At 41.3% G+C, this 22074-nt stretch overlaps 1 protein-coding gene across 2 annotated transcripts; it reads left to right on the top strand.

Annotated features, from left to right (window-relative positions):
- The first annotated feature begins 11600 nt into the window (after window positions 1–11600).
- On the top strand, window positions 11601–21353 carry LOC104368169 (kazal-type serine protease inhibitor domain-containing protein 1). 2 transcript variants are annotated; one of them, XM_032992735.2, is made up of 5 exons: window positions 11601–11873; window positions 12081–12569; window positions 18190–18350; window positions 19935–20079; window positions 21006–21353. In XM_032992735.2, exons 2-5 carry the CDS (start codon window positions 12113–12115, stop codon window positions 21134–21136), a joined length of 894 nt encoding a protein of 297 aa, XP_032848626.1. In that variant the 5' UTR covers window positions 11601–11873; window positions 12081–12112; the 3' UTR covers window positions 21137–21353. The 2 variants fall into 2 exon arrangements, with proteins under 2 accessions (XP_032848626.1, XP_032848627.1); XM_032992736.2 differs by having other exon boundaries at window positions 11602–11873; window positions 12113–12569.
- Window positions 21354–22074: the final 721 nt, after the last annotated feature.

Here is a 22074-nt window from a genome sequence, read left to right on the forward strand (position 1 = left end):
TTTCGGTGTCAATTTCTTTCTTTAAAACCCAACTAAAATGCCCTAATGTGTTCTACACCGGCCGCCAAATATTAATGTTAACAAAAAGAATTTCTTTGTACATTACAGTAGACTTACACTCTCAAGGCTTGCTTTCATTAGATGCAGCTTTTGTTACAACTTTGCTGCTTTGAAGTTGCTCAGGACTTGTTCTAAGTTATACCTCTGTGCAGCAAAATGCTTTTTATTGACCCAGTCTAGGGAACAGCACGTTGTCCTGAAAAGTGTCAGCTCTGTCTATTCTCATTTATTGCTGATTTTGGTAACTTCGAGGAGGAAGGGAGGGGCAGAAGGTAGTAGGGGAAGGAGGTGGGGTTTTTTTTCAGATACGTTATGAGAAGATGCTTTAAAGAGCTGTTGGCTTGGCCAGGGGAAAGATCTTTCTTCACAAACTCTTAAAAGCTAGAAAGTACAGACTCCTGCTTTATTTGCTGCTACATCTAATTTTCTCTCTTACTGAGGGACTTCACCACTTTAATACACCTCACACATGATTATCTCCCTCTACAGTCCTGCCGTAACACAAGATACTAACTCTGGCCTCCGCGGGGTACACACAGAGTGGTCCTAAGGCCATTTCAGTGGTCAAACCAATGCTCAGCAAGGACCAGATTTGGAAAGTAAGAGACAAAGTAAGCAAGCCACCTGTCCTCTATCCTGCTGCAGGTACATCAGGCATGTCAGGGGGACCAAATTAATTTTGGCTTATACATCCTACAGTGAAGCAAGTTAGCTTAGCTGCACTGATGTCCTGGAGCAGCCTGGTGTTATTGGTGTTGCCATCATCCCACACCTGCCGCTGGGCAGAAGGCAGTGACAGATGAGCACTATGAGCCCAGATACGTTCTGCAGAGCAGTGAGGATGATGCACTGCACAATCCCAAGTCTTTCCTGTCTCTTTTAGGTGTTGTCTAGTACAAACTAGAAGCATCACTGAATTCAAAATGAGACTTTCATATCCTGACAGGCATGGAGCACAGGGCAGCTTTCGTGTTACCAGTGTGCAAAGATAAACCCTGGTTTGACCAACTGAAAATCAGCCTTTTCCACAGAAGACTCGTATGCAACACGTAAACTGCAGGGAAGCACTGCACACAGCTCTGTTCTGCTTAGAGGTTCAGCCTTGCAAATGCTCTACAGGGAACAGGAGGGGGGTTGAGTAGCAGCCTACCCTCTATAAGAGCCTCTAGGCTGATGGCTCGCGAGTTGGGACCTGTTCCACCTCCCACCTACCATGTCTGTGAACCTGGCACCACAAATCCAAGCAAGCCACAGGACAGAGTTACCCCTAATGTTTACTGTTCTACCATGGTGCGTTTGTGCTCTTGGCAGAAAGTGAACATAAGGAGGAAAAGGCTGACTTGCTTTTTGAGATAATTCTGCTTTGCAGTGATGTTCTCGTCTGCTGTAACCTTGCCTTACATGTAATTCCTGAAGGTGCAGCTTCTGGAATCTTTGTCTCTTTTTAAGAGCATTTACACTTACTTTAAGCCTTTGTGGACAACTGTTTGTGAATGTGTGTTAGCATAGGAAAGCATGATGGATAGTGAGCAGCACTCAGGCAACTGAGGGTGACGAAGAGCTTTCAAGAGATGCAAATGTTTATCTGGCACGACCCAGAAGAACGTAAAGCCTCACAATAGGCAATGGAGAGTCGCCCCAGCTAGCACAAGGACTAAAAACCGCCTAGCCACAGCAGCATTTTGAGAATTAATTTGTCCACTATAAAATATGAAGGAGCTGCCCTATAGAAGAGAGCTGAAACAGGCTAATGTGTAATACATGTAGAAGAGCATCTCCCCGGCTTGTGCCCACTTCACCCCAGCATAAGCAGGAGCTAGTCTTGCTGCAGCAGCCACCACTCTGAGCTTAGAGAGTGTTATTTTTCATTTTCAGGAGGATAAAGGGTTCAGCTCAGGAATCCTATTGTTTCAGAGCATGTGGTTTACATTATGATTTCCAAAAGGTATTTGTGTATACAACCACTACCATCTGCTGTAAGGAATACTTTGCATTTTTAAATGGTTAATTCCCTTTCAAACCTACTGATGGAATTGGTAACAGAAAGCACTCTTATTTACTTACTGTGTTTAGTGTCACAACATGCAGACAGCAAGCCATGTCTTTACAAGGAAAGACTGATTAGTGCTGGTAATTGGCACAGGTTTTCTCCAAACTCTCACTGAAATAACTTTTCTATTCATTAATGAATAAAAGCTGTTTTAAATTACAACCTGTTGTTACACTTGGGATCAGACAAGGGACTGCTTGTTAATCTGAGGTGAGTGTTAAGTCTGCATTGAATAATTTGATGCATTTCTTTCTTTCTCTTTCCCCTTTTGAGATCTACATCTCAGACAGACTGCAGTTTTCCTCAAAGTTCCTGTGGTTTGTAACTCTTTAATTGTGTCTTGCTCACTTAGCAATTCACCTGGAGAATTCAACACTGAACTCCAAGCTGCTTTGGTTGGGCACAAAAATCTGTGCCGCGTCTTATTTTCTTCATCAGAGATGTGTTTATACTAGCAGAGTTTTTAAACAGAAGATAGTTTCAGATTCAGGGTGTACCAGCACAATGAGGTCCTGACTCCTGCCTTTACAGGGACAGGGCTTTACTTGGGTCTGTTGGGCAGCTGTGTCTGCTTAGCACTGAACTGTCTGGAGGCATGACCTGAGAACTTGTCCCTCCAGAAGCCCGTGAATCCAGAAGTCATCTGGTTCTGGGTTTTCCAGTGTGTTGTAAGGGTTTTATTTTCAGTCACGCTGCAGAGTCCCTCAGCTTACTCAAACCTCTAGCAGCAGAGGTATTTGGATGGAAATGGCCTGTGTATGTTTCAATGTTTTTTTTTTTTAGTTCCACTAAATTACAAAACATGTAGAGTTTTATTAATTTGGTACTCTAGTGGGTTTTTATTGGATTGAGACCTTGGAAAACAAACCCTCGAACTTCAGAGAACATGGAACTAAAGCTCCACACATAAGGTCAGACCATGCAAATAGCTCTTGTCGTTGCTGTAGGACCAAGTCCTCCCATCGGTTCAGAATTTTAAGTTTATTCAGTTTGAGACATATGCCTACCTGCAGTACCTTATTTTAAATATAGAGATTATTTCCCTCCCCCCATAACAAGACAGTAAGTTTGGGCTTTATACTGTCAGTTCTGATTTTTCCCAGAGATGTCACGCCGTTTTCTTTCCCTGCAGCCCACAACCCCTGGCTCTAAAGCACAAACACGAGTGGGTCTACCTTAGCAATGTGCTGCGGTACGGGAGAGCAGCAAGACAACAGCGTCTTTTTCACTCTACTGATCTAATAAAAGTAATCCACTCCAGCATCAATGGATACCGTTTAACTGGTACTTTCTACAAGCTGAGGTAGCCGCTTAATAGAAAGCCTCTTCAGTGCAGACTTAGATTCATGTCAGTTGTCATGAAACGTAATGACAAATGTAGGACCAGCCCAGCCCTTCAAGAGAGCTTATCCTTTCAGACACCTGCTTTAGGACAAATAGGTCAGTATTTAATGGAAAAACACTGTGACTTTCAATGCACGCAAGATGTTTGTGTCTGATATCTCTAGCCACACAGTGGCTGGAATAGACTGAGACTTCTAAGAGTGTTCCATCAGCCTGGACAGAAAAACAATCCGAAGCACGCCCTGCTGGACAGGGACAAAGGCACTTGCCCTGCCAACTCAAACAGGAAGCCAACTAAGCTAAAAGCACTGGGTGAAATCCTGACCCCATTTAAGTTAATGGGAGCCCGGCTACTGATTTAAATGGACTCAGGCCTTTACTTCTTAACTCGTGCTCACACACAGTTTTCATTTATATTCCCAGCTTCCATGCCTTTTATTAGGAACAAACGTGCAAAGCTAAGAGCTATCACAGATGAACTACCCACGTTACTGCGGCCCTCAAACAGCACGATGGCAAAGCAGCCAGGACTAGTGCTGGGCTTCTAGAACTTGGTAAATCCACCCAGAGCCCTGCCCCACCCTGACCCCAAGAGCGTAAGCATTCATGAAAGATTGGCAGTAGCAAATATCCCCAGACAAGCCTCATCTTCCCAGGGGTGCAATGTGGTCTTTAGCATTTGTGATAGAAATCTACCATTGATTTTGTTTCTTTTTTCACCTCCAAGTATTTAGATGAATGATTTTGTCTGGAGATTATTCCTTCTAACTGGAGGCATGAACCCAAAAGCGCGCAGGGGTGCGGATCTGCAGGGTTTTTGATGCAGTCTTGATTGTCTGTAGACAACACAAAAAGTCCTGAGAACAGGAAATCTAACAGCAAGAGGCAATACCTGTGCTCTCAGTCCTTCTTTCAGTGGTAAGCGCTGCCCCTCTGAGCTTGCCTCAAGCATTGCTTTCTGTCTTTATCACTCTGGAGCTTCCTCCTGTCCTCTCTCACAACTCCCACCTCCTACTGCTGCATAGCTCGTGGGTGCCCAAACTGTCCCAGACTAAAGTCAGCAAAGCCTTCTGTCCCCACACAACCTGCATGTCCCCTCCACTGGACAGCACAGTGCATCCCTTTTGCAAGCTCTCTGGTCACTGATGAACATAAATGTTTGTCAGGAACATTCAATTCCGGCACAATTCCAACCGAAGGTGAGAGGCAGATCTCCAACTTCTTTGCTGGGTCATTTTGATCTGACCACCATTGTCCAAACAATAGGCTTTTTGCAAGGCTTATTTGGAAGCTGTATTACCAGAGCTCACAGCCTGAACCTATGTTGGTTACAGACTTACTTCCCTTTGTAACAACGGCCAGAGCTAATTGTATCTTTGCAAGAGATAGGGGAAGAAGGTGTTGGACTCTGATTTATGGCTTATCCTGAGGAAAGGGAGGCTTCAACCCTGCTGGCAGCTCCAGAAGGTCTCAAGTCTGCCTTCCCAGACTGTTGGAGGACCATGCAGGCTGTGGCCCTTGCTGATTGCAGCCCTTAGCTCTGCATGCTCCAAAGGGGCGAGTGAATCATCTGAGAATATCCCATCTATACCACTGCTCTGGCACAAAACAGGAAAGACTCACACTTGAAAAAACAGCCTTGGAATTTTCAGTGGGGGTACTAGTACCTCCCCCTTAACCCTTCTTCTGTGCAGATCTCGGAGCAATGCTGGCCTGAGGGGAGGGTCTGGCACTGGGGGTGAATCCTATTTCCCTCAAGAGGTAAGAATATTTATGCGAGATCCACGTGCAGCAGAGAAGCTGAGAGACTTTTGCTTTATATCAGAAACTGGTTTCTAGTTGCTTTTCTAGAGAAGGATTGTTACAGTCTAGCTATACATTTGCTGTAATGGAAAACACTACTTTCTTCAGTACTGCTGTGTGAGAGAAAGCAGGTGAAGCTGAAGGAAAATCCCCCAAGTTTCCTTTCTGTGCCTGATTTCCTGGCTGCTTTTAGGGACAGATAGTTTTTGCTAATGAGACTTTCCATTATAAAGTTTCCATTGCTTTGGAAAATATTAACTTTGCTGGGTAGATCAAACAGGCCCTGCAGTTATAGTTAGAATATCCTAAAGATTTAGTTCCCAGTAATAACAGGGCTAAACCACAGCACCGCCAGAGGCAAAACCTATATTATTTGAAATGAAACTTCTCATAAATATCCAGCTATGAAGTCATTTTATATCAGCTGCTCTTATATAAACTGGACAAGGCAAACTGTCCTATCCATCAACATTAAGGCTGCCAAGAAAAATTACTCTATATTCATTGTCTGCAAGTTTTAGAGATCTCCCTCTGTCAGGCTTTCCCAGGAAACACTGTGGTTTGCTCTTTTTATGAACTTTGCTGGTCATGACCAGTGTCATTTTCAGGCTTAAACCTACTCTTGCCTGCCTCCTGTCACTGTCCGTCTTGCTAGGAAGTGGACGGACAGACAGACACAAACATACCTGGCTCTCAGCAGCCACGGGCTAGAGCTAACGCTTCTTGTCAGTCTTTGTTAGGTGGAAGCACCTCAAAACATTGCCAGAGCCAGAACCATGTTGGATTTGGGGGTTTTTGTGGCTTTTTTTTGTTTGTTTCGTTGTTTTTTTTTGGTTTTTTTTTTTTTGTTTTTTTTTTTGTTTGTTTGTTTTTTTGTTTGTTTTTTTTGTTTGTTTTTTTTGTTTGTTTTTTTTGTTTGTTTTTGTTTTTTTTTAATTTCTTTCTTCCAGCCCCTCTCCAAACACTTCAAGCATGTTTGTTGTGAGCCTGCAACAATGACCAGGCCAGTCTTCAAACATACTGCTCAAAGTTGCACCCAGGAGTTGAGAATAGCAAGGGGCACACACAGACATTGCTAGCCACTCTCACACTCACACCAACCATCCCGTGGTGGCACGGGGAAGCGGGCACCACCCACAACCCTGGGGCAGACTGGGAGACCCAGGCCCTTACCTACATCTCCCACCCTTCCTGCTTGTTGTCTCCAGGCCCCAAGCCCACTGCCCCATTTCTGTCCTGCTGCTTGTAGCTGGCAGCACATGCAAGACACGCTTTCTTGGCCTCTTCATTTTATGTCTGGTTTTCCATGGTGAGGTTTGATACGTTTTCCTGAAGCTTCAGTGTCTTTGAAGCCGCGCTGTACCTGACAGCACTACTGTGCCACTGCTGATGTGGACAGCAACTGCCCGATGCACAAATTGTTTCACTCCGCATTAAGCTACAGCATCTGCTGCAGTAAAACACACCTGAAAATACCGCAGTCTGCTCAAAACACAGGGATGCTTTTCCATTAGCTCTCTCTAAAATTAAGGCAGAAGGTGGACAAACCTTCATGCCCCTCTCCCTCAAGAGGAAGGGGAATGATGCTGGCTATTGCTTCTATATTGCACTTGTGATTAAAGTGTACAGAGAAAGGTCAAGATGAGCAACTAAGATTTGTGAGGCTGGAAATATGAGCAGGACACATGGGGGAAGTGTCCTCACGATACTTTCCGCGCAAGTCTCCTCACTATAACTCTCACCTCTCAAAAGAATGGCTTCAGAGAAATGCTTGATTACCTACTGCTGACTCCCTAAATGTTTCCAGTAACACCTTCCCATTGTGGGACAGGAGGCTCAGGTGTTTCTGAGTAAAACTATAACGCTTTCAGAAATTTGGTCTACTTAAAGAATAGCAGAGATGTGAAGCAGGCTTGAAAAGAACCCTTGAAACATCTGGCCCCTTGGAAGGAAATACTAGCTTGTGAAAAGGGACTTCCAGACTTACTTGTGGGAAAAGGAATCAGTAAGCCTATATTAAACCCAAACATGTGGTGCGAGACCAGTGCTAGCAGGCCCTTCTTTTGTCTTTGCAAGTTAAAATTTGAATGCCTACAGTCACCAACAACGATGCTGAAAATGAAACAGGAGAAATGTATACTCAGCCACTGCTGGAGATAGGTCCAAGTTGAGTCACCAAAAGCCTAGCCAAAGCCTTACATGAAAACAGTCAACTTACAGGCAGGAGACCAGCTTTTTTTAATTTTTGGTAAATTACATGTAAAGCCTAAAAAAAAAAAAGGGGGCAAAATAAAACCCCTCCATTTTAACTTTACAAAGAAAATAATTAAAATATGTTATTAAAATATGCAAAATTTATAATTTAATTATACAATTACAAAGCCTTATAGTCTAATAGCCCCACTGTATTTTGCATATTAGTGAACAATTGCTTTCTTAAAGCTCACAGCAGAATCATTTACTTGATGCTGGAGAATAAGTTAATTACGGATCTCCTGCCTTTGATTAATGGATTTAATAATCATGTTACAGTAGAATTAACAAATACTTCATGTGCTTACAGCACTAATGATGAGATTCATGAAAGCAATGTGTCAGCAAAGAGGACTGGCACCAAAAAAGGCAATGTCTGGAGATCCCAGGACTGCCTGTGCCTGTGTCACTGCCAGCCAGGAACCTGTAAATGGCATCCAACCATCCGTTAGTCTCCACCGTTTGCCACTTACTTCTACAAAACCAAATACCATTTTCGGATGAGCTGAGCACCTCAACTGAGGCTCTCGTCTGGATACTGTGGAGGGGAAAAATTACCCTAGGAGATTGGTACAGTATCAGGTAATGCATATATCCAACTGGCAAAGCCACCCGCAGTCTGCTATTACCCAACGTAAGAGATTAAACATTAATTTTCTTTAATGCTTCTTTTGTGCACGTAGTACAAGTTTTTTGGATGGAAACACACTGAGTCAGCCAATATTCACTCTCTCTAAGGGAACCTCAAGAATAGGTACTTAATACAACCTAAGAGGCAGAGCACTATAGTTTCCAAACTTGACTTCACCTGTTCAAGAAAAGGAACCACTGCAGGACAGAGAAGGGAGAACGGACACTTCAAAGATTTTTGTGTTTTGCCATCATTGCTTACAGGGCTTCTATGCATTGTCTAAGAACCACATCTACAAATCTGGCAGGAGCCAGATTCAGAAACCTTTACTTAAGTAAAACTCATGTTGACACAAGTAAAAACAACGAAGAGCTAAAACACATTTTGTTTGAAAGAGCAGCACCTCAGGAATCACTAGCAATAAGATTTCAAATTGCATCAGTCACGTACCTTATCTATTACTATGCAAAGCAGAATAATGCAATACAAGTCAGCAGCTTAGCATAACACCGGGCCCCAAGAAGAAGGCAGGAAATTAATAGGAATACAATTTCCTTAACAATTCACTTACAGGAATTACTCTGCAAGACATCGCCCATGTCCTGGTAGAAGATGCAGTCTGAGGGTACAGGAAGCACTGGACCATTTTCCCATGTCCCCTCACCAGCCATCATCCAACATGTGTGCTGTTCCTTCCATAAGATGGTAGCAGTACTCCTTGTGCTGATTATGCCATGTGGAAATGGCCAGAAAAAGCCAGAATTGCTGCATGGCCAGCACTAACCCCACCTGACGAGATCGAGGGTATACCAATGCTCTTCAACCTGCCTGTTAAAGCAATTATTCATCAAAACATTATTTCACAGCTGATGGCAGAAAGCTGCCCTCATGCACTTCAGCTGCTCACCTCCTCCCCTCATTGGAGGGGCTGTGGAGGCCACACCTGTGTTTCTCGTCAGCTCTCCAGGCAGCGTTTGGGGGATGGTGTCTGAAAAGCAGTGTACTTTGGTGCCTGTTTTGCAGCTCCACCAATGACATTAATCCACTGCTGCTTGTGTTATGTTCTGGGGGATATTTAGGGTTAAGGTAATTCAAGGTTTGTAATGAAAATCAACACTTTTTTCCACCAAACCCACCAAAGAAAGCTTCAGAGATTAGAGACATACTGAAATAATGAGTATTTTGTTACTAAACCAGACAGGACTGTGCCTTTAGATGTGCCACTTCGAACCCAGCTGCACATCCCGCTCCCATCCCTTGCTCCCCTTGAGCCCCCTCGCTTTGACCCTGCCACACATCCATCCAGTGTGGAAAGTTACAGCAACGCTCTTTTCAGCTTGTCACAGCTAGCTTATTAGTGAAAGACATTTTAGGCAGCTATCAGGCTATTCCTCCATGTCATACCACAGTGCTGTAACCTCTCCCTGCCCCAATTTGTTCCAGGTGAGCTCAGGAATCAGAGGCCAAATAACCTTCAGCTGTAGATCACCTGCCAAAGGGCAGCTGTTCAAATGGGACCACAGGCATAGCCTGTCCTTAATTTAGAGGCTGAATCCACCAAGAATTTGGATTACATTAGTCGGATAAATGCCAAAACTGCTTTCTAGGATCTTTATGATGCGTTTCCTCAGTGCTAGGACACAGGAGGTACCTCCTTCTATACTTCTGTTTTCAGCCCTCAAATCACGTGTTTCCTGGAAGATGATAAGTAAAGCTCAGCCTTAACCGGGGCAGTGCTGGCCTGCAGCCCCTCCTTGCTTTGGCTCCTCTTTGCATGTATGGTTTCACCACTTTAAGCATTTTTTTACTTTATATGAGCCTAGATACTCATCCCCTACAGCTGTAGGCACAAATAATAAAATAGACAGTGATGAGTAGACCCTATAAAGCAAAACTAAATGTCCAATTAGAATTTGATGAGAAAGTGTGAAATAAAATACATTAAACAGAGTAAGAAGGTGGAACAAGAAATCAATTTCCCATTAAATTCAGTGGTTACTTTTTTTCTGGCTCTCAATGTTAAAAGCATCAATTACACACATAATTTACTCCTTTACAGTCTGATTCTGTCTTCGAAGCAAAAACATGCATTACAGAATATGAACTAGCCCAGCCATCACAAGTAAATAAGCAGTGCCCTGTAGGTCTCTCCAGGCTGGCTTTAAGAAGTGCTCGACCAGTGTAGGCCAGAGGGAAATTGCATTATATGCAGTTTGGGAGAAGGCAGTCATTTTGAAGCAGCCTGCTACTTCACTCAAAGCGAGAGGCAATCTCAATTGGTGTGGAAGGTATGAAGCTGAACTTGGTAAAAGCCATGGGATGTTTGAGGTGGAAAGTAAACATACACCCCCAAAAGATTTGCCTTTGTGGATGTGACCAGAGGATGTAAGGCTGGAACAACAAAATGCATCCTTCACTGAGCTGATGTAAGCAGCTAAGCACCATGAATATAAAAGGAGTAGAAAAAGCCATTTGTGGATGATTTCAGGACAAGCAGGCACAAGCACGAGTGCTCTTTTATTTCATCTGTTAACAGTGTCTTATATGTATGTCTTGAAAATGTGATGCACGTAGAGTTACTTTAAGCTAACAAACACACAGAGATGTTCTATTTGTCGGGAGTGGTGATCCTTGACCCATGCTATTGAGCCATGCTTGCAGGGTCTGTAAGTCCATTATGCTTCACTTCTACCTCCAACAGACAGTAAGATATTTCTTTGCTGAGCTGCACATGGTTTGAACAGTGGTAACGGCAGCCTATGTTCTATAGACAAGAGATCTCGTCAGCACTGCATGGGAGAGGAGTTTTCTGGTATGAGGTAGGATGATAGGCAACATGCCTGAATTCTGCTATGTACAAAGAAAAGTGCAACATCTGGCAAAAAACTATCTTGCAAACCCATCTCCCTGAACTGGCAGAAATTTATGCACAGAAAAAGCAGGAAAAGAAATCAGTTATCTCTTTCATCCTCCTTCATAACTCACAGTGTAAGTACTTCTTAAGAAACGAAGGGAGAAAAGTGCTATGAAAAGACAAGCAATGCATCTAATACTCCAGCAAAACCTCCTTCTGAGGTGTCTGGAGATGCTGTGGTGGCTTGTTCATGTTTGTCTACGTTCAAAACCTTTTGCACTTTGTTCTCAGAGCCAAACGTAGACCACATTATTTTGGGTTGTAAACCACAGACATCCATAAACAACTAAAAGAAGTTAAATGCAGAAAGAACAATGAGTTCTTTAATGGCTCTAGGCACCTCTCATCTTAAATCCAAGAGTTTAAAGTCAGTTCCAGCTGTTTTGGATCATCCCTTGCTTGTAAAGAGTCTGTAAGTACATTGTTAATTCAGAACCCCCAAGTTGTGATCATTAATGGATTAAATTTGGTGTTAAACCTTGCTTCAGTCTCTGAAGCACTGGCTCAGCTCTAGGGTACTGGTATCTTGTATGCTACTTTGTACCCAGGTTTATCTTTTTGTGACTGTCTTTTTCAACTGATGACAGGGAGGAAGCTCATAGCAGCTAATTTCTTCATTTTATACTAATTTACCCTTTTCTCCTTTCTACAATAGCTGCAATATAATGCTATTTCAGTAGAGCAATGCTTTTCAAATTTGGCTCAAAGAGACTCTGAGCAAACAGCTTTTCAGAGAGCTCCAACTCAGCTGTCAGAAGGGGCAGTTTGGTTTCTGTGCAAGCAATACCCGCATTCCAAACTGCATTTCAGAAAAGCCGGTGGGTTTGTATACATTTTTATTATCAGTTCCAGATTAGGAATCTGATGCTAATTTCTTCTTAAAGACTGTGGTTGCAGTAGAATTTATATTCTAAAACAAGAACAAAAAAAGGATTGTGATGTTTTTCTCTCACTAGCTTACTATTTTCTTTTTTTTTTTTTTTTTTTTTCCTTTTTTTTTTTTTTCTCCCTGGCTTTACTCCAAGGACCTTTTCCGCTCGTTCGTTACATTCTCAAGATGAAGCACCCGATGGTTACAGCACTGCTGGTAGTACTGGTGCAGGTTTCTCAGAGTTTCCCTGCCTTGTATCACCGAGGTTGGTGGAGGCTGTTAAGGGAAGGAGATAGTTGTGGAAAATGCGATTTGGCACTTTGCTCTGAGCCTAAAGACTGTCCAGCCGGGACTGTATTGGACCGTTGTGGCTGCTGTCCTGAATGTGGAAATGTGGAAGGTCAGATCTGCGACTTGGACCAGGGCAATCATTTTTACGGGCAATGTGGGGACAACCTCGAGTGCAGGTTGGATCCTGATGAAGCAAGGTATGGGGAAGTCCCTGAACCCCAGTGTGTGTGCAAGTCTCAAGAGAGCATCTGTGGACCTGAAGGGAAAACCTATGAGAACATCTGTCAATTCAACAAGGCTTATGCTACAAAAAGAAATATCAGCATGAAACATAAAGGACCATGTGAATCAGGTAATGTGTACAGAGGCACTTCCAAATTGAAAAAATACCTGATTCTGATTTTCAGATATGTTACTAGATCCTATATTCTAACTTTATTAAACTAATACTGCATTTTTGTTATATTTATTATTTTCTCATACTACTACTTTGTGTTAAACATGTAGTTCAGCAGCTGGTACTTAATCTTGAATGCTATAAGCCTCCATAGTAAACTAGTGGATTAAATCGCAAGGTGACTAATAAACCATAGATCTACAGACTAGCTCTGCTCTGAATAAGCAGAATATGAGATATTTTCTACAAAACTTGTATGTGTAGTTGGGAATAGGTAGACAGATAGGATAGTCTGGGAGGGCTGGACAAATAATAATAATTATTATATGAGGACTGACCTGATTATTAAAGCGGTGGTAGCAAAGCAGATCTCATTTATACATATACACACACACACACACACACACACACACACATGTATGTATATATACATGTATGCATATGTTTATCTACATGTGTGTATATATGGTAAGCAGTGAAGTAGAGGCAATAGAAGAAGACAGGACTTAATTAACAGGTCTGTTATTTTCACAGAAGTCCAAAATAATCCAATTTTGGAATCATCATAAAAGCTAGCTAACCTATGACATAGAAATCCAAGTATTAGAACAAAATCAAACTGAAACAATTTCCCTAAAGACACACTGCATGAGCAGTTGTCTGAAATGATTGTTAGTGGAAGGATTCCTAGTTGAGTTGTACAGGGAATCCTACCTCCTGCTCATATGCTGTTCTCATTCTTCACATTATTACGAGTCTTTACTTCTGGGCACCTTTCACCTAAGTCACATGAATATAAAATGAAAAAGTGAACAGGCTTTTGTTTTCTGAATGAGAAATTATTATATATTTTAAAGTTAATGAAATATTTTCTCAAATGAAGTAAGTGGAAGAGGTTTCTGGGTCACAAATAGGTCACAATTCTGGGAATCTGAAATTGCATCTCTGGCAAAGGTCCATATATGAGCGTAACTCTGGTACATTTCACCTACTCCTCGCTAGCAATCTGTTGCCTCCAATTTAGACTGTGTGCTGTACTTTTATATTGAATGAACACTGGATATTGAATACTTACAATGAAAAGTGATGAACAGCTAATACCTGACTTCTTTCCTCCTTCTCTAGTTGCAAGAGAAAGATCCATTAAAGAATCCCTTATTTGCCATTAGGGTATTAAGCTGGGAAATGAGGCTTGTCAGTAAAAAGACGTTCAGAAAACTGAATGCATACCAGCCCACAGTCTGATTGAAAGCCCATTAGCCCTCGGGTAGGTGTTCTTATTTGGGATTAAAATAGCACTCGTTCTTGCGGCATAACCCCTTCAGGAAGATTTCAGTTAGAAGTGCCACTCTAGTAGTGAGTGATGTTAACTTTGCAGCAGAGGTAGGTGTTCAGGCATACAGGCTTAAAGTAATGGTCCGCTCTAATTAATTAAACAGAACTAGCCATGTACAAAAAGCTTTAATTTGGAAGTACTAGCACTTTTAATTGCTGGTGTTGTCATCCACCAGACCTTGCAGTCACCCCGGAGGTGCATAAACACTGTTCATCAAGCAGAAGGAATGAGCTCAGCTGCAGGCAGGCATCACCCCCAACGCTTTCCCACTGCTTCCCTGGGTCCCAGAAAGGCTGGACCTCTTCTTCAGGAACGCAGAGAAATATTCCTAGGATTGCTCAGCTTATTGAATTGCACAGAAGCCTGGGGGAAAGTTCATAGCCATGTCAGTGCTGTGCAGAGTTTAGTTAAAGAGAAATGGGGGCCCATGTCCACGGCTCTTGCGTGGCTGGCGAACGTGCCCAGCTGCAGTGGGGTGCCTGAGCCCGAGGTGGGTGCTGGGCTCGCCGGGGAGGGGGAGCACAAATGCCCCTTTCCGCAACCTCTCTGAGCAGCAGCTGACCATGCTGGGTTTGTAGATTGTGTTTCAGACCCTGGAAGGAGCCTGGGCCTTCCAGCAAGCAGCTGGGCCGAGAGGTGCTACCACGGGGGCACCATGCCTCAGTGCCCCGTGAGAGTCCCCCAGTAAGCCCCCTCTTTGCCACGGCAGCTATCTGAGGCAGCACACTGAGCATGTGAAGGTGCACTGTGATTTAGACTGGTTTTTCGTGGCTGCAGCTGATGACAAAAGGCAACAGGGAGTCTGGCTCTAAGAGTAGCAAACTCACTGTGGCACTCGCTTTCCGCTGACTCCAATTTGCATGAGAAACAAACACTGAACACTGTGGGGTTTTGGTACCAAGCTATAAATATAACCTTCACTCGACTCAAAGTACTTTGTTTTGTTATTTCTCCTTCAAAGCATCTGCTGTTTCCTATTGATGCCAAATGGATTAATTGTATACAGCAACCAATGAATAAATAAATAACAATAAACTCCTTTCATCAGAAGAGTATAGTCTTTTATCTTTCATCTATCACCAGAAAAAGGAGAAGAAAAAGGCCTAGCTCCCTAAAGAAGCACTGAAAAAGCCTTTCTTTCCCTGAAAGCTAGTTTTGATCAGTTTATCTAATAATTTACCAAGGTTACTAAGTACATTGATTATATACAGATTCTCCACACTTAATCCATCCCCATTCACATTCAAACTTCTCTTGCTGATGATTTAACGAAGTAGCGGAACAATCTAGCAGTGGTTCTCTTTGTAGCTGTGTCACATAGTGTATTTTAAATGTAAATTTTCAAGTAAAAAAAAATAAACAAGCCACAAAATTTTCTGCCATTTTCATCAAATAAGATATGGATTAGCAAAAATTAGTAAGAATTAAGGGAAAAAAGAATTATCACATTATCTAATTCATTAGTCTGGAATGATACTGGGTTAATGTTGATTGTGAAAGGTGAAGCAGTATTTTGACTTTTTCTGGCTTCTGGTTTATGTCTTCTGTAACACATGAAGATAATGCGTGACTGGGACTGTAAAAGGAAAGGAACAACTACTGCACATTTAGCTTCGGACACTGAGACATATGAATGCTTTGTATAGCTATCAAGAAAAATTTATCTGCTCCAGGAATCAAAATGACAGGTTATCATAACAGTAAAGATCCATTTCTAAAGACACGGTTACGTGAAAAAAGTACAAACAGATACGCATGGGAGAATTTGGCCAAACACAAAATCTGAAACACTCACAAATGAAGTTTGAAAATTTCTGTTAAAGTGATACATCATTATTTCAATTTTCTTCTGTAAAATATAGCAAAACAGTGTTGTGAGACATGTATTATTTTATTTGGGGGGGCACTTCAAGTTTGAGTAGATAAGTATTTATCGTGTGTTCAGATTCAGAAAAGGCAGTTTGGTTACATGAAAACTGTGGTTGTTCGTATTTGCAATGAGTTTGATCTCACATGATGCCGGTCCTGGTCAGCCCTGGTCCAGCAAAGCCTGAACTACCTCTATAAAAGTACTCAGCTGGGGGACTCAGACCATATGTAGACATTTCCAAGCTATCACCCGTATTCTCCCTACAGGTAATGGAGGAAGGGCTATTTCCAGTGTGGAATTCATCCTGGTGTATGGTAGACAGTGCTAGACAAATTTCTCATACGTTAACAGCTATAATGGAGATTTGTAATTCTGACACTTACACCCTCGAAGCTCGGGATGTGTTTAGCTGGTGCAGTGAAGCCAGAGCCCTCAGCCTCACGTGGCTGAGCCGCAACGGTGGACAGTCACATAAGCAGGACTCAGTTCTTGGCAATACTTCAGTCTTGTCAGCATATGCATAGGACACCCGCAATAGCACCACAACAAAATTACTAACTGGTCAACATCTGCCTATTTAAATGCTGTCTCTGTACAACAATAATTTAAAGAACTTGTACGAGTCAATGTAGACATTTGGGTTCTTTTTTACATTTTCAGCTTAACTACAGTGGATGTATCATTAAAAGGAGTGAGGTTGTTCTGACTTTTAATATTTCTAAGTATTTTTTCATATCAAACACTATGTGGTAAGTTCATAGGCAAAAAATTTCTCATCCAAGACATTCCGTTAATGCTGATTTGAATATAAGATTTTTGATGTAATATACAGATTCTGACGGCACAGTTCTCATGAAAGAACAAGTATTTAAGGGTTTAAGCATCCTAGTTTTACAGTCTTACTTCTGAAGAGTAGCAGGATTGTTTAATGAGGCATTCACAAATGGAGAATTTGATAGTTTGATGTGTAATTTGTTTGCAATTAATTTTAATCAGTGTGCATTTGATATTTTCTGCACAGACAGCAATCCTGAAAAACTGACAAATGTATTAGAAATGTTGCTTGAAAACCTGGAACAGGCTGTTACAATTTCAAATGCTGAAACATAAATGCTGTACCTACATATTGATTCAAGTATTGCAAGTAAAAATATATTAGTTATTTATTATAAGTTTCTATTTCCAAGCACCTGGAATCTGTACAAAAACAAAAGCAATACTTAAATACAGGTCTAATGACCCAGAAAATACATTCATTTTAAACACTGATATGGAAATAGAAAGAAAATAGACTTTAAAAGGAAAAACATTTCTTGCGGAGGACAAATAGATCAGGAAAATAGCAGAGACCTCCAAAATAGGAAAGCTGTGATAGCAGTAGATGGTATTTTGCTCTCTGCTGCTAAGTATCGTAATCTCCTGTTAACATTTAGTATGTTCATACATTCTTATAGAGGGATATATATTTAAATCACGTATGAATGCATCAGGTCATAGTTTATTTTTTCAGTCTTCAAATCCCTGGACTGGCTCCCTCTCGTGGTTAACGTCAGCTTTTTCATTGGGAAAAAGTGGAAGAGCGTAATTCAGAAGCAATAAACAAAGTGGAGGGGGATGAGGGTAAGGGAACAACAGGAAACAAACAAGTGGAAATCTAATAATGATAAGAAAAATAACATAAAACCTTATAAAAATAATTGGATTTCAATCACTTCTATTACTTGTCTCATAACAAGAACATCAGATGAAATTGATAGGAATTGAGGATAAATGTGAAATGTATTAATGCTGTTATTCTGTACCTTGCTGCAATGAGTTCCATGGGTAACAGAGGGGGATGCAATTTTAGCAAGTTCAAGGCAATGGTGTACTCAGAAGCCAAATTTTGACAAGCTAGCAATCTCACTTAGCTCTTAAACTAACTGAAATGTAATAGAAATTAAGAACTATCACATACAATCAAGTTACTCCTGTAATTTTCTGCTACAGAAATTCTTGTACTTTCGTCTGAAGATCTAGTTGAGTACTGGCTGCTCAGCTGGTGGGCCTTGAGTCTCATCCATGATGACAGCTCATGGGACACAAATTAAACTTTTAATTTCAGTTTAAGTTTCATGATCACGCACAAGGGGAAGGACAGAGGGGTCCTTTGAAGTAAGTGCTTTTAAAAAGCCTGTTCACCCTTTAATGGGACACAAGGTGTTCTGAGCTTTAAAAGCTGCTTGGAATCATTTGGCTCTTCATAATGTGTGAGATGGCAAAAGGCAAACTGGTTTTATCATGTAAAGTAGAAATTGTTATATGCTTTCGTGCTTGTGTTGTCTTTTGTTCACCAACTTCTAAAGCACTGTTCTGTCGGTTCTTTGCAGCTCCTGTTATTTCTATGCCACCTCAAGATGTCCAGAATTTTACAGGCAATGATGTAATTTTTGGCTGTGAGGTGTCAGCCTATCCTATGCCACACCTTGAATGGAAAAAAAAAGGGAATAAAATGTTTCTGCCAGGAGATGACGCCCACATCTCAGTACAGGTAAAACTTGAGTTTTCCATGTCATGTGGCTTGAGATGAGGAGTATGGGGATTAATCACTGAATTCCTCCTACAGAATGCAATACTCTTGTAATAAATGGATTCCCAGTAGGGGTCCTCTGACTATAGAAAGAATTACAATTTCAGTCAGTGCAAGGATCATCGCTTTGGCAGTGCAAGCAGAAGAAACAACAGCCAGGGTACCATCCGGTGCACGTCAGGGAACGAAAGGATGTTACGATTCTGGAAAAACTGATTGAACACATAAATACAAATGTTTAGGCTAATACCTGAAAAAAGGTGCATTCTGGGAAGGATGGCTGTTGGCAACAGTTTTTCTACTCTTGATGTAGAAGCACAATTCTAGCAGGTCTCTAAACTTCTCCTTTGCAAGATGCTGTTTCTGAAGACCTACCATTTGGGTTTAGTCCCTGAGGTGTTCAAAAGGAAAGCAAAGAAACTTGCCCATTTTATGGAGGACACTGTGTTTTAATCTGAGGGGAAAGAGTAGAAAGGCATTAGTACAGGCTTCAAGCAAATCTAGAAATAGCATGAAAGTTTGAGCTAAAATTAAATAAACGAAAGTGCTAATTCTTTTAAATGGAAATAACATTCTGGAGAGATGAGCTACCAAAGCCAGATGTACAGGCAGACTGCAGTAAGGCTGAAGCCTGCATCTGCATGCCTTCTCCAGTGGACAAAGAATATGAGCAGAAACTCTGCAGAGAAATGCATGGCAAATCTAGCTTTCTGGATACACAACCCAAAAGCAGTAAGATCCAATGGGCACGGGGCACAACCTGAACAAAAAGGTAGATAGGAAAAGCATAGAAAAAGCTAACTGAGGTACCAAAAGTACTGAAGTACTAAGTTATTTAGAAAAGTTTCCAGAGGCAGCATGAACACAAGCAGGATTAGTGGATTTAAAGTTGCTCAGAAACAAAGGTGCAAGGAGCCGCATCAAAATGCTGGTCACCTCTGAGGCTAAACTGAACCTTGTTAACCCATCTCATTAACAGATTCCTCGTGAGAGCATCTCTGTTGAGATTTGTTAATGGGCTTGTGTTATTTGTTTGGAAAAGAAAGCTTACCCTTTTAAGAGGCTTTAGCCCAAGTCAGCTGAAACCGATTGTCATGAAGTATGAAAGCTCATGGTATGTCATGCCAATCCATTAAAACCTGGACGCTGAGTGTCAGCTTGTCAGGCCCCTTGGCTCTGAACAACTCACCCAGTTCCACCTGCCACTTCCATCCTGGAGAAATTTATGACCTTGATATCAGGTGGCAATGATTTGAAGCAGCAGCAAGAAGTGGTGCTGCGGCATGAGGAGTGCTGGGAATCAGCAGCACAAGAAAGAACAGGAATTGAAAGCACTGTGAAGGGCAATAAAGTTTAATGAGCAGAGATGCGAAAGCATGAACTCAGAAGCACAGAGCAGTAGCAAGTTAAAATATAGGGCAGCAGCAGGAAAGAGAATCAAAGTGAGATGGCAGTAAACAAATTTAATTCACCCACAATTATTTTGAGAAATATCATGATGTCTCCTAGCTACTTAATTTCAACTATTTCTTTCTCTTCTTAAAGGCAAGAGGTGGGCCTCAAAAGCATGGTGTGACAAGCTGGCTGCAGATTCAAGGCCTCAAAAAATCAGATGAAGGTGTTTACATCTGCCACACCAAAAATAAGTATGGTGCAACATACGCTTCTGCAAGATTGAAAGTCATTGATGGTATTTTTTTTATTATTTGGATGTAAAGAATATGAAAATGCATACAAGCAGGCTGCAAAGGATTGTCTTGTCAGAATGCAAATGAAGGATATGAGAAACTACTTAAAAACATCCATATTTTAACTTTTCTCTGTGCTTTTCTTGTCCTTTATCCCCTAACAGGTTAATATTCTAATATTTTGCTGCAAATTACACCAGCTTCCAGCAAACAGAAAGCTGTGGATTATGGCCATATAGCTGAGACATATTATTCCACTATCCTTATCCTACAGAAGTCCTTTGATGTTAGCAGGAACTCTGCTCCCAGAACAACAGCAGCTGTAGCTGAGGGAGTCTTTGAACCGTGCCAGTCCTGCTTAGATGTTTATTTTTCAAAAAATTAGGAAGGAAACAGTTAGAGATCCTTAATGAGAGTGTTTCGAAAGATATAACAAATAGCTTTACTACTGTTCTGCATTGGGCCTAGTCTTGCAGAATAACATCCTTCTTCCTCTGGGGAGAAGTGAGTTTCCTGGCAAACACAGGATAAAGATGCATTGTCTTCTATTTGCCTCCTGGTCTATGGGAGTTTGTCACTGGTCTAGTTTGTCACTGACCTTGTTTCTGCAAGTGATTTTCAAAGTTTTATTGGCTCTGGTCATATTTTCAGGTGCATAGGATCTGCAGAGGACTGAACTCATAGTTTACTAGTACTGGGAATTAAATGTATTTTCAACATCTTAAAATGTGAATGATATAGAAATTTGTTTATATATCATCAGCTTCAGTGGTATGAGGTCAAGTCATTGGATAAAAACCCTCTCCTTTTAATAGATAACTTAACAAGGATTCAGAAACACTGAGCTTGCTGTGCAGATCCAAAGCCATACTTTCCTCTTTGTTCCTATCTGCAACTAATTTAATCTGGTATCAATTATGTCTTGCAGGCTCATCTCCTGCATTTGCATTTACTGCTGGCAGTAGAAGTGCAAGCTACAGCATTGAATATGGCGACTATTATGACCATTCTGATGATGAAGATGAGGAAGAATATGAATCTGGGGACTATGAAAATTGAAACAACTATGAATAATAATGTCCAATACCTTTCACACTCCGTTATATTTACTAGTAGTCTCTGTGCTGTTAATGGGTCCTCTGATAACATACATATTCACTTGTGTATCCACCTTCCTGAAATGCAACTTTGGCTGAAGCGTATCATGTTACTTACCAGAAATAAGAACGACTGTAAATCCATACATTTAGTCTGTTAAATAAAATTCTTAAACATGTACCTGTCTACTAAGTATAGTGAAGGGATCAAACTTTATATTGTTTTTTAAAATCTAAACTATAAGTTTTTAAACATTGTAATTTGTCTAGCAAAATGTCCCTAGTTAAAACAAAATTTTTACCTTGTATCATTTTCTGTTTTTTTTTTTTATAATGTACTAAGAGATATCAAGAGATTGTTCACATGGCAACAAGCCTAAGTACGAAGGCTGCAAAACAGTCTTTAATTTCTTTAGTTCATGTTTTCTCATAATTTTCAGCAAGATTTTCCTTCTCATTTGAAATTTTCTATGGTTAGTCTCATCAAGGGTGAATTATCTGTCTTTTGGGGGGTTATTTTGTTTACTTTCAGTAGATATATGAAGCAATCACAGTCTAAAGCAAGTACATACTGTTTTACTAGCAATACTCAAAAATACACAGAAAAGATTTCTTGTACATTCAAACAGCTGAGCACACCTTTCAACTTCTTTTTGTAACAGTTCTTGCACTACTCCTAACAGTGTCAGCTCCTTCCCACCAGCCTAGGCAATGGTTCAAGATTTTGGATCATTTTTCCTTTGAACAGCATCATTTTTGGGGAGGATTACTGCAGTTTAAAGAAGGCGGCTGTTCTGCAGCTCTGTGCACGCCCATCAAACACTGAGAGATCTGCACCGCAGAGCCAGTATTTGGCCTTTGACTTGGACTGTCCAAGACGTGCTCCTACATCTGACTCAT

Source organism: Tyto alba, unplaced genomic scaffold (assembly GCF_018691265.1).
Source record: "Tyto alba isolate M040663 unplaced genomic scaffold, T.alba_DEE_v4.0 Super-Scaffold_17, whole genome shotgun sequence".
NCBI lineage: Eukaryota > Metazoa > Chordata > Aves > Strigiformes > Tytonidae > Tyto > Tyto alba.